Raw genomic sequence first — 12500 nt, 5'->3', positions numbered from 1 at the left:
TGTAGTGTGTCTATTCCTGCCTGGCTCCATTCCTCCTCTCCCTCCTCTCCATTCCTCTCTTGCCTCTTTCCTCTTACGAGGGGATCTGTGGGGCATCAGGGTTACAGCCTCTGGGCTCTGCAGAGCTTACACACACACACACACACACACACACACACACACACACACACACACACACACACACACACACACACACACACACACACACACACACACACACACACACACACACACACACACACACACACACACAGACAGACACAGACACACACACAGACACACACACACACACACACACACACAAACACACACGCACACGCACACGCACACACACACTGACTTCCATAGTTCCACACTATGAGTGCTCACCCACCCGTCTCCTCTCCCCTCTTTCTCCTTCTGGCCCGGAAGGTTTGTGACTGACAGGACGACGTGGGATATCCACAAGCAGTTCCTGTGGGGCCCGGCATTGCTGATCTCACCTGCTCTTGATCCAGTAAGCTAATGCATATGGAATACAGTAGAGGTCTCTGTGCATATACTACATACAGCACAGGCGCTCACCAATCTGCATGAACACATACATTATCTCTCTCTCTCTCTCTCTCTCTCTCTCTCTCTCTCTCTCTCTCTCTCTCTCTCTCTCTCTCTCTCTCTCTCTCTCTCTCTCTCTCTCTCTCTCTCTCTCTCTCTCTCTCTCACACACACTCTTACACATTCTCTCACACTCCCTCACACATGTACACATGATTGTGCAGGAGTGCAAACTCTCACTCTGCAGCAAAGGTGCGGTCACACCTCAGACACAGTGACAGAAATACACACAGTACATACATACATTCATACAGTTTGGCACGCACACACACACATTCTAATAGCACAACATGCCATCCAGCATTTTCACACACATCCATCATGCATATGTTTGTCATTAATTCACAGGGTGTCACAGAAGTCCGCGGTTACCTACCAGATGCCCCCTGGTACGATTATTACACGGTAAGCCATTCTCCGTTTGTCACTACTGTACATGCGTCAGAACTCAGGCATGGCTTGACACCCATAGTATATATTTCATGATGCTTCGGGTGAGCTGTAGTTCACATATGCGTACATACTGATTCTTTTACTTTTGTTAACTACATACTTTGTAGGCCTACTGTAAAATATCACAATGAAAGTATTTCACTTGCAATTGATAATCTTTCTTTTAAACTTCATTTTCATTTTCAAAAGCACATTGAATGTGTAATTCATGTGTGTATGAATGTGTACGAATGTTAAAATCTCTTTAAAAAAATGGAGAAAAAGCACATTGGATGACGATTGAGTGTGATAATGTCCTATATAAATACTTACTGATTGATTGATTGAGTTTTTAATTTTTTTGTGCACATTTTTCTTTCCTCTAAAGGGTATACCAATGGGAGTTAGAGCTCAGGTCGTAACTATGCCCACACCACTGGACCACATCAACCTGCACGTGCGTGGAGGCTACATCCTGCCTTGGCAGAAGCCAGAAAACAACACCTTCTACAGGTGAGCCTCTTCAAAGTCACACCCTGAGATCTCATTTTTCATTTTCATTTTGGGGCTTTTGAGTCTTGACTATTATGATAGGATAGTGCAGATTGAGACAAGACACGAGTTGGGAGAGAGAGAGGCAGGGTAATGTTCGCGTAGGACCTCGTGGTCAACTCCCCATAGCCTGTATGACAGCTGCCAGGGGCGTGCACAGACATTGCATTGCAGAAGGGCATTTTTTGTCTAATAGGGCAAAGAGGCTGGTGCCTTAGCACCACCTCGTTCCTATCTGTCCCTATCCACAGCACCCTACACACAAAAGGCTCTTTCCCACTGCTGGTTTTCTGGTAGGCCTACAGTTCGACATAGCGCTGTCTCTTTTTGCTTTACGATTGATCTGTGTCATGCCCAGTCGCAAAGCAAAAAGTGCCAGCCGAGTCACGCTACTGTATGTTGAACTGTAGGCCTACCAGAAAAACAGCTGTGGCAAAGAGCTTTTTGTGTGTCTGTCTTTCTCTCTCACACACGTTCACACACACACTCTTGCACAGTAGTCAGTCGCTGTGTCGAGCTGTAGGCCTACTAGAAAACCGGCAGTGGAAAAGAGTCTTTAATGGCTCTCTTTAGGACAGCATATACTGTACCAGCTATAACCTTATGGCAGTGCGCTTTGAAAGTCGAGAAGTTTGTTTGCTCCCTCTGTGGAGCAAAACGCACGACTCACACGCATTCAACACGACAGTTGTCATGCTAGACAATGCATTCTATTGAGCAGGAGCTGAAGCTAAACCTGAGTTACGGTACAATGGACATGGCATTGACTGAAGTTGGACAATAGTCTGTAGGTTGTCAGTGAAAACAATAGAATCTAAAGCTTCAGAATGTTGAAATGGAATCCAAGGAAGGCTAAGACGGACGTGTGGAGACCTTCACGTTCACACTGAAACTTTTTTCAGGGCATGAAAAGAAAGACGTGGCAACAAATGTAGTGATTTCTTTAGTGAAAGAGAATAACCTGTCACAACATGCGTCATCGCAGAGCACAGAGGAAGGCCTCCCACTATAAACTTTCATTCACTCTCTCAAACATGATGTAGACCAAGAAATGATGAAATATCTTGGAGTGACTCATTCAATCGTGACACAGAATCAGCTTTTTACATTGTTCTCTGCGTTATGGTATGAGACGTTTGATATTTCAGTCTATTGTCATGTATTAAAGAAGTAGATTGATGAACATCTCATGGAGGGATGATGAAAGCGTGGCCGGAGCATTGCAGCAGCTGCACTGTGTGAACCCTACGCTAATGCTAGCTTCCTGTTAGCCAACCTGCCTTGGCTGGCTCTCCACGCGTGCTTACATCATCCTGTCTTGTCTTGTGCCTTTGGGACTCACTGTCTTTCCTTTTGTCCACCCCTCTGTCACCCCACACACACGCGCGCACGCACGCTCGCACACACATACACACACACACACGCACACACACACACACACACACACGCACACACACACACACACACACACACACACACACACACACACACACACACACACGCACGCACGCACACACACACACACTTTCTGTTTCAGTCGTAAGAACCCCATGGGACTCCTGGTCGCCCTTGGTGATGACGGATCAGCGCAAGGCTCCCTGTTCTGGGATGATGGCGAGGGCATCGGTGAGTCATTCGTCTCCCTCTCCTCCAACAACCAAATTTTCCACCCTTTCTCCCTTTCTCTCTCTCTTTTTCTCATTTTCTTTCTTTCACTCTATCCTTCTTATCCTCTCTCTCTGCCTGTTTAACTCTCTTCTTCCCTGCATTGTTTCTCTTTCTCTTCTGTGTTCTCTCTCTCTCTCTATTTTCAATTATCTCTCTCCTGTTTTCTTCTTTTTCAGCCATTGTCCCTTCTTTCTTTCTTTCTCCTCCCATGTGCTCTCCTGACCAATAGTAGAGTAGTGGCATGATTGAGAGACAGAGTGGCCCTCTGCCTGACTTGGAGATGAAGGGAGACTCTGATTATATGATCACGCTTTGTTTTGAAGTTTGAAAGCCTCCTTCTGTGCATGTGTTTTGAAGTTTGGTGAAAGGGAAGCAAAGAAGAGGCGGACATTACAATAATGCTAGTACCTGTCCCTGCAAATGTGCAGTCGGTCACATCCTAATGTCTGTCTTCTTCCTTTCTCCTTAACCCCCTCTTCTCATTCTCCATGGCCTCCTCTCTTTCTTATGTCCATTATCATTATCATTCTCCCCCTGTTTAGATACTTATGAAAAGAACCAGCACCTTTTGATGACCTTCAGAGCAGACAAGGTAGGCCATTGGTCCAGTACCGTAGTTCCTCAGTCTGAATCTTGTCCTGTGATGGTTCCAGAATCCACTTCTTAATGGAGTTGGAAACAAGAGACATATTTGCCAAAGCTACACACTACTACTACTAAACATTGGATAACTCCACAAGAGTGTCAAAGCGTTTCTTTGCATGATCACTGTGCAGTTTTTGTTGTTACTTTTTGTTCATCTTTGATGTACAGTTTTTGACACAAGCCTTTTGTGCATATAATTTTTGTTACTGTTCAGTGGTTCACACAGACATAACATGTGGCACAAAGATAACATGCGCCATGCAGATAAACGATTTCCCATGTTAATGCACTGTACAGTATATGCAGCACTGTTGTATAATATGTCCTCTCTTCCTTTTCACTAATTCCACCCAACAGAATGTGCTGCACAGTACGCTTGACCACAACGGCATGGCTGCTAAGGACTTCCTGACTCTGGGAGACGTGAAGGTGTGGGGTACTGGCACTGTGTCCATCAAGACAGTCGTCCTCAAGAAAACAGGATCCCCAGATGCACCGTTGGAATTCACACATGACACTCGCACACAGGTGAGCTGAAAGTATACTAATGCCTCTTTTCCACTGTCAGTTTTCTGGTAGGCCTACAGATCGACACATCGAGACTCGACAGCCACTTTTTGCTTTTTGATTGCGCTATGTTGTGGCTATTTGAAAAGCCAGAAGTCGAGCTGTAGTGCCTACCAGAAAACTGACAGTGGAAAACAGGCATAAGATAGACTGAGACAGTATGATATTAAAACCTAAGACAAAATCTGCGCTTCATAGTGTTAATGTAATCTCATTCATATTATTAAAAAAATGTATAATTCGAAAGCAAGACAAAGCAAGTTTTTATATGATGTGTTTCATACACAGAGCCTGTTCAATACTTATTGAAATAAAGAACATTATGTATAGGCTATAAAATGTAAAGTTGCAAATAATCCAATAATTATGTTTCAAAGTAATATCCAGAAGGTCATGTTGCTGGGAGTACTATTTTTGATTTAAACCGAATGCAAAAATTGTCCCAAGGTTTAATTTCACATCGGCTACATTCCCTGTAAGAAAGCTTCTACTTGGTCAGTCATTTTATCCTCACACCAAAAATAAATTCCCATTAGAGTGTGAAATTACAGTGCATGATCTCCCAATAGTGTCACTGGAGAAACGAACTCTGCTTTTCCTAAGTATTGTATTCTTTACAAAAAATGTTTTGCACTACCATGGGTGTGAGGCGGTGAGCCTGTGGAAATGAACTTTAAGTTTGGGAATGAGATGAAATACAACACTGGAGAAAAGAGAAAAGTCAGGGCCGGCCCCTGGCATACGCAAACTATGCGATGGCTTAGGGCCCCCACGCCACCAGGGCCCCCCTTGAGCAGCAAAGTTCCAGGAAGAAATTAACTCTCCACCATTTTCCCTAGTGATAGACTTCTTTCTCACATACTTACTGGCACAATGGAAATAGGAGCCATTATACTGTATGTCTGGGGACACCTCAATGACGGTGGGTACAGTGGTGGTGGAATGGGGGGCCCTAGATGAAATTTGCTTAGGGCCCCATAAAGGCTTGGGCCGGCCCCGAAGAGGTACTGAATCACACAGTAGAAAGGTAGATGTGGAGGATAATATGATTCCTTTCTTCTCTTCTTCTGTCTGTCGTTCTGGCTTTACCCTTGAAAAGTGTATAGTTGGATTCAGTGTATAGGGACAGCGCCACACATATTTACACAGTAACTTCCTGTGTGAATAGGAGAGACAAAGTGGCAGACTTTTACTTCACGTTGATGTTAAGTGTGTGTGTGTGTGTGTGTGTGTGTGTGTGTGTGTGTGTGTGTGTGTGTGTGTGTGTGTGTGTGTGTGTGTGTGTGTGTGTGTGTGTGTGTGTGTGTGTGTGTGTGTGTGTGTGTGTGTGTGTGTGAGAGAGCCTGTGCTTTTGGAGGGTTGTGGGTGAGGGTGAGGGGGAGGGTGTAAGTGAAATATAATGATAAAGATGCCATATAAATGAATTTGAATAACTTGTGTTCCGCGGCCCACCTCTTCCATTTATCTTGCTTACATTTTTGCCAGTGTATAATCGTTTTGAATATACGGGGAGCCTGTGCCTGTCTATAAGCCTGTTTGTCTAGCTGAGGGATGATGGCTTGGAACAGCATTTCTCAGAGAGGTGGAGACACACCTCGTATTTCCCTGCCAAACATAAGGCCTGCAACGCAAGTCACTTCAATACTCAACATGTCTCTAGTCTAGGACATAATTTTGTCTTGTGAAGTTGATGTAGTCAATCCCAGAATGGATATGTAACATTTGAAGAGTTCAGGTGCAAAAACCTCTAAAAGCCTTTACAAAAATCTGTAAATCTGTAATTCTATTTTTTTAATTGACTAAAATTCCCCATGTAATCGCAAACAAAAGGCCATTTAAATGTCATTATGTAATACAAGTCATGCCCAAACAGAATGAGATGGACTGATACTGGCCAAATTCATCACAGATGCACTTAGAGAGTTTTCCATCCGATGCCTACACTCACAGTTCAGGGGAGCGTTTCTCGAAAGCGTAGTTATTAGCCAGTTAGCAACTTGGGTAGTTGTGAATGGGAAATTGCATTGCAAATAACAAAGTAGCTAATGTAGTTACTGTAGAAACTGTGGTTTTGAGAAATTCACCTCAGAGTTGTATCCACTAAAGTCCTTTTATCATTTTAGGAGCTGGTTATTCATGCTTCAAAGTCATCTCATGTTCTGCATGAGACTTTCTCCATTGCGTGGAGCACATAAAGATGACCTGTGTCCTGCATTGAAGATGAAGGGGCAAGGGAAAGCACTGCCATCATTGCCACAATGGTATTTATGTAATATGATTCCTGTCTAGTGTAATTTCTGGACTTAAAAGCTGACCCGAATATAAGTCATACCCACTAAACTTAAAGTGATAGTTCGGAGTAGATTCACCCTAGGGTCATTTGAACTGTGGTAATTTTGGAGATACTGAGATCCATTAGCGCTTATACTAAGCTATTCAGGGATCACTCGGTAACTCAATTAATGTTTGGCCAAGGTAGAAACATCTTTGGCTGGGCTACTTGACTGATGTCACGGTTAAAATGATCCTAGGGTGAATTTACTCTGAACCATCACTTAAACATATTTTGGCCAAACATCTGTATAAACCACAGGTGTCCTGATTGTAACTTGAGATGTCACCACAACATTAGCTCTAGAGCTAACGTCCTTTAATTTGTTCTTGTCAAATGTGATCATTTTAAACATTTAAACTCAGAGTTTTTTTTTAAGTGTGTTGTTTCCCCCCAGAATTTGAGGATATTAAAATGCAAAATGTAAAACGGGTATAACTGTACAAGTTCTCTGGTATGAATTTTTGAGCTTTGTTGATGTCCGAAAGAATGTTGTATTTGATTGCACATGTAGCCTACATGTCAAGTAAGCAATGTAATTTAAAACTTTGAATTTTTGTCATAGGTAAATGTTTGAAATAAAGATAATTGACTGCTGACTTGGAGACGGTCATGTTTGTTACTACACCTGCACATAGAATAAGTTGCACACTGTTCAAGAACAAACTTTTAATGGTAGTCAGAAAAAAAAAAGTTTGTGAGGATGTGCAGAGGGGGAGAGATTGTCATAACACCTTCTGATTACCAATGATCACAAGAACCTACAGGTAGCTAGACATCTCTACGTAGCTCTCAAGACCTCCCATGCGCATGAAACCGATGCACGATTACGTTCAGTTATAATAATACAATAATCAATTATACATTCCCACCGTAAACATAATGATATCAATTTAGCCACGGGGACTTGAAATTGATTTCTGCTCTAATTGGCAATCAGTGGGAGAAAATGTGGGGGGCGGCGGTGGTTGGTGGTGGTGTATGTGTGTGTGTGTGTGTGTGTTGAAGGGAGAAGAGGGGGGAGGGAAGAGTGCCATGCTAGTCCACTAATGACACAGACATACCGGCAGTCAGAACAGCATGCCCCTGTTCAGCTTGCGGGAGACCGGGCAAAGTAGATCCAACTGAGAGGATAATTATTTTTTTGGACTTTTTTTTGTTCTGTAGAATTTTTCTTGAGGGAGGGAAAAAAAAGGTAAATCTCGAGTCTCCTTTTCAATTAGCGGGTCAGTGCATGGCGCCTGTGGAGTGAACCTTTTTTTTTAAGTTTTATTATAAAAGTAATTTTAAAGGGATTTTTAAGATGTGCTCCACAATAGGAGGGAATTAAAGATTTAAATCCTCTAAATGTTTTAGGATGCCAATAAGACACCATTAACTAATTAAATTATTTATTATGCCCATTTTTTGCACATGGAAAACTTGGCAGCCTAACTGATAAAAATGTTGTAAAATGTGTGGCCATGCATGATTAAAGAATCAATTTACAATTCTTCATGCTTGCGCTGGGAGTGATTTGCACTTCATAGAACATCATGCATGTCACTCAAATGAGCTCTCGTCAAATAAAAGGCAACACGCCTCACAGAGCTTTTACAGTAACAATGGACATGAAGAAAAATACATAATTACTTTGTTTTACAGTACAATACACATTATTAAAACCTGAAATGTGGAATTTGAATTGCTGATTTTTTTTTTCTCTTTTGAATACAGGGACTTATTCACACCATTATCATTCCCTTGCACAACAGTCAATACAGGGGTACATTAGAGCAGTCAATCAATTTGAAAAAAAAAAGCATGCACACACACACACACACACGCACGCACACGCACACACACACACACACACACACACACACACACACACACACACACACGCACACGCACACGCACACACACACACACACACACACACACACACACACACACACACACACACACACACACACACACACGCCAGACAGACATTGTCTCTTTGATTTACCTGCAGTGAAAAAAGACTGGCTGTTATTCCTGGCATTCACCGAAAAAGTACTGCAGACTAGGGGGGAAAAAACAAATAAAAAAGTCTCAAACGTCTAAAAAAAATCTCAAACGAGAACACATGAAAGCATAAAATAACACTCAAATAACTTCAAAGGCCTGACATATGAAACTGAGTGTTTTTAACATCCCCACGCTAGAATATATTATATAGGACATGGATCAGCAGACAGGGAAGGAGGATCACCAACATGCCTGCTCCAATGTGGTGTATGTGTTCAGTAGAGTGTATTGATTCTGAACTGATACGGCCTACCATTTCAGCACAGACAGGCATGGCCGTAACTACCATTGAGGACACAGAGGTCATGTCCTCTGTATTTTTTCTCAGTAATGTAAAATGTATCTATGATGAAAATCGATATATGATCAACAATCATAAATTCAGTCGGTAGGCCTATACGCCACCCCCATTTATCCTCAAGGCAGTGATTAATGAAAACAATCTGAAGTGTTTGAAGCTAAATGTACAGTATGCAGTACAGCACACAGTATTTTACCTCGATATTTGAAAATGTCTGGTTACGGTCCTGCAGACAGGCATTTCTCTTTGGAAGCCAGAAGGTGAGCTTTTAAAATGCACGAGGGGGAGGCTATGGGAGAGAAGCCACTGTTATGAAAATGAGGCTGTCCAAAACAATTCACTTTTGCATCCCATTAATTGTCAATTTGTGACAGAAGAGGCCACCACTAAGTACCAGCTAGATTAAAAGTGAAGGGAAATGCACAAACATGCAAGCATGCAGTCTCTCTCTCTCTCTCTCTATCTCTCTCTCTCTCTCTCTGTTTCTCTCTGTCTCTCTCTCTCAGACACACACACACACACGCACGCACGCACGTACGCACGTACGCACACAGTTGACTGTCAGCTGATTTCAACACCCGCAAACACATGTATCCTACGATGTATCTTCTCCACAAACAGATGCAAAAGCATTGAGACTCTCACAAACTAATGAGGTGCAGGATGTGAGGAAGTTAAATATTGTTAAAAATCGTAGCCCTTTTATCAGCTAAAAGTGTAAACAGCATGGAGACGACTGCCTTGGAAATTATTTAATTGCTGTCAACCCAAATGAAATCTACAACCTGCCAAGCCAGAAGAAGCCCCTTTAATGAGTGCAGTGGTTGTTTGGGTTTGAGACGTTCTTTTTTCCCGTACATTGATTGCTGACATGACAGCAATTATGAAAAATATCAGCACATACCTTCTGAAAAATGTATCATTATATGTCATTAATAATCCAGCATCGTTCAACACATAACTTTTGAAAAATGTATCATTAAATGTCATCAATAATCAGGCATCATTGAGTGCTGATACTGTAAACAGAAGGAGCTGGTCTCATTGAACATTACCGTTTGTGCGTAGGGTTTTCCCTAAGAGGATGACATCTGTCTGAAGCTGTGGGGGGAAAAAACCTTAGAGTAAAATGTAGATGACTGGTAGAGACTTCAGAAACAACGCCTAGAAAATGTTGGGAAATGGAATAGAGGTGGTAGAGTCTATATATTCTACAGCGGAGGAAAAGATTTTGAAATCGACCTTTTCTGTGGCAATGTGATGAAAGGCATTACGTATAAAGAGTGTGGACAAGTGTGAGACAAAAGCCAGCTTCTCTTTTCTCTTTTTTACTCTGGCTTTGACGTGTAGACAGCTATTGTCTTTGTGAGAAGACTGTGTGGGGAGAGGGAAAAGATGAACGTGTTTGGCTACAGGCTTAAAAGTCCACGTTGTGTGCTTATGACGAATGGTGCTGTCCTTCCGTTGAACCCAAAGCCTTAACAAGTAATTAAGACGCAACATTTTTGTAGAGCTTTCCAGTTAAACTGGCACGGTCTTAAATAAGCCAAAATAGTCTTTTTTGTGTCTTTTCATTCAGTGCTTTTTGTTGATCATCCATTCATTCAGTCTTTTTGTTGATCATCCACCATTCACATACTTCAAAGTTGCACGCAAAAGAGGAAAAATACATTTCTCTGTAGCTGCCAGACTTTATACTACCATCGTATCCATTCTGACAGCCAGCTATACACCCACACCCCAAATAGTAGCAGGCCATCGCAGGACTTCCCCACGAATGATTTCACCGCGTGACACGCTGCCTCACCCACACAATTTTCCATGTGCGCCGATACCAATTACACCCCAAGACACATGTGACAGGGGAGGTGGGGGCCTATACCGGCACCCAGAGATTGGTCCCTCCATCTCTCCCTCCTTGGACCAGCAATGCTCTTCAGATGGATAGCGGGCTTTACATACCACCATCCTTTAAATCAAACTGCCACAGTTCACCCCCCACCCCCCCCCCCCCCCCCCCCCCCCCCCCCCCCCCCTGGCCTCCCCCCCCCGGCTAGCTGACGGGTTTGGCTAGTACTTAGTCTGCCAGGGACTTGGCCGTCAACATTTGTCATCCGGAGTCAGTGTAGTCTGTGGGGTAAAGGGGTCTCTGTAGGGTCAAGCGAGTGTGTTTTTCCCAGAAACGGATGGAAGTACTGAACAGCCGAGAGATTGATAGACATGGTGGGGGTGTAAATGAACTCCTGACTTGGCACTGTATGTCTTGGTACACGCAATTCAACAAAGGAGACTGATTGGTCCCGCAAACCAACACTATAAGCAGTTTTCAGTTTTACTGAATATGTTACCGTTAAAGTTTCCTCTCCTATTGAGAATTACCTCCAAACCGTGTTTAGTCATAACCCATTTAGTGTAGGAAGCAAATTCAGAGGAGGCGCCATTCCTCTTGAAGCATGGCGACTATCTATCGTGTCTATCTTAAAGGTGCATTGTGTAATATTTTTGGTAGTTTATTTATTTACATGCTGTCCATTTACAAAGATTACCTTTTCATGAATGCTGAACACCACCATCAAATTCCAAGTATTCATTATGACCGGAAAGATTGGACATTTCATACATGAAAAGGGAGATCTTCTCCATTGTCCACCATTTTGAATTTCCAAAAGTAGACATTTTTAGCTGCAAAACGTACTACCTACTCTGACCACCATTCTGCCTTTCAGGTTGCAAAAATGGCTTACGATTGCTGTAAAGTAGTGAAGTGAAAAGCAATGTGAAAATCACATTGACATTCTCTTTGCCTGCCACAGTCACACTAGAGGGGAGTTGGAATTCAGCTTTCTCTTACTGTAGGTGAGAGGTTAAAGTAGGCTATATTGCCCTGAAGATAAGGCAGGCAGGGGAAACTAGAAAAGGCAAGTTCTGAAAGTAACATGGTATGTTGTATGAGGATTGTCACATGCAACCTGTTCCATGGAATATTTTTTTTTCATTCTAAACTGGAGTTATGGAATTATGCTGACCCACTGCCATATACAACACACTTGTGATAGATGATTGCATCCTGGTTACCATTAACAAACAACTTTTTTTCTGATGATGTATCATATGAATATGGACCATGATTAGGCTGCATGTTCTCAAACACACTTCACTATCAAGCAACAGAGCAACATGGAAAACAAATGTCTTCTCACAGGATCATGAAAGTATAGAGATGAATCCTTCCAAAGTTATTTGCTGTTTCCTGACTGACACTGACGTGAAACAGCAAGTGCCTAGCAACTAAGATGCCTAAGATTTTTCCACAACAAACTACTAGAAAGGCTAAAAGGCCATTGGTCATGTAAAGAG

General features: G+C 42.6%; 1 protein-coding gene across 1 annotated transcript in view; it reads left to right on the top strand.

Annotated features, from left to right (window-relative positions):
- si (sucrase-isomaltase) overlaps nucleotides 1-6664 on the top strand; it is an 81494-nt gene extending 74830 nt beyond the window's left edge. Inside the window, exons 41-47 of the mRNA XM_063205327.1 lie at nucleotides 412-496; nucleotides 943-999; nucleotides 1415-1539; nucleotides 3116-3204; nucleotides 3789-3838; nucleotides 4249-4419; nucleotides 6582-6664. Coding sequence (XP_063061397.1) covers nucleotides 412-496; nucleotides 943-999; nucleotides 1415-1539; nucleotides 3116-3204; nucleotides 3789-3838; nucleotides 4249-4419; nucleotides 6582-6653 — 649 coding nt within the window. The 3' untranslated portion in view covers nucleotides 6654-6664. The remainder of the gene's footprint in view (nucleotides 1-411; nucleotides 497-942; nucleotides 1000-1414; nucleotides 1540-3115; nucleotides 3205-3788; nucleotides 3839-4248; nucleotides 4420-6581) is intronic.
- The last annotated feature ends 5836 nt before the right edge of the window (nucleotides 6665-12500 follow it).

Source organism: Engraulis encrasicolus, chromosome 8 (assembly GCF_034702125.1).
Source record: "Engraulis encrasicolus isolate BLACKSEA-1 chromosome 8, IST_EnEncr_1.0, whole genome shotgun sequence".
NCBI classification, from domain to species: domain Eukaryota; kingdom Metazoa; phylum Chordata; class Actinopteri; order Clupeiformes; family Engraulidae; genus Engraulis; species Engraulis encrasicolus.
Note: the sequence above shows the minus strand (reverse complement) of the source record. Positions and strands in the feature narration are given on the sequence as shown.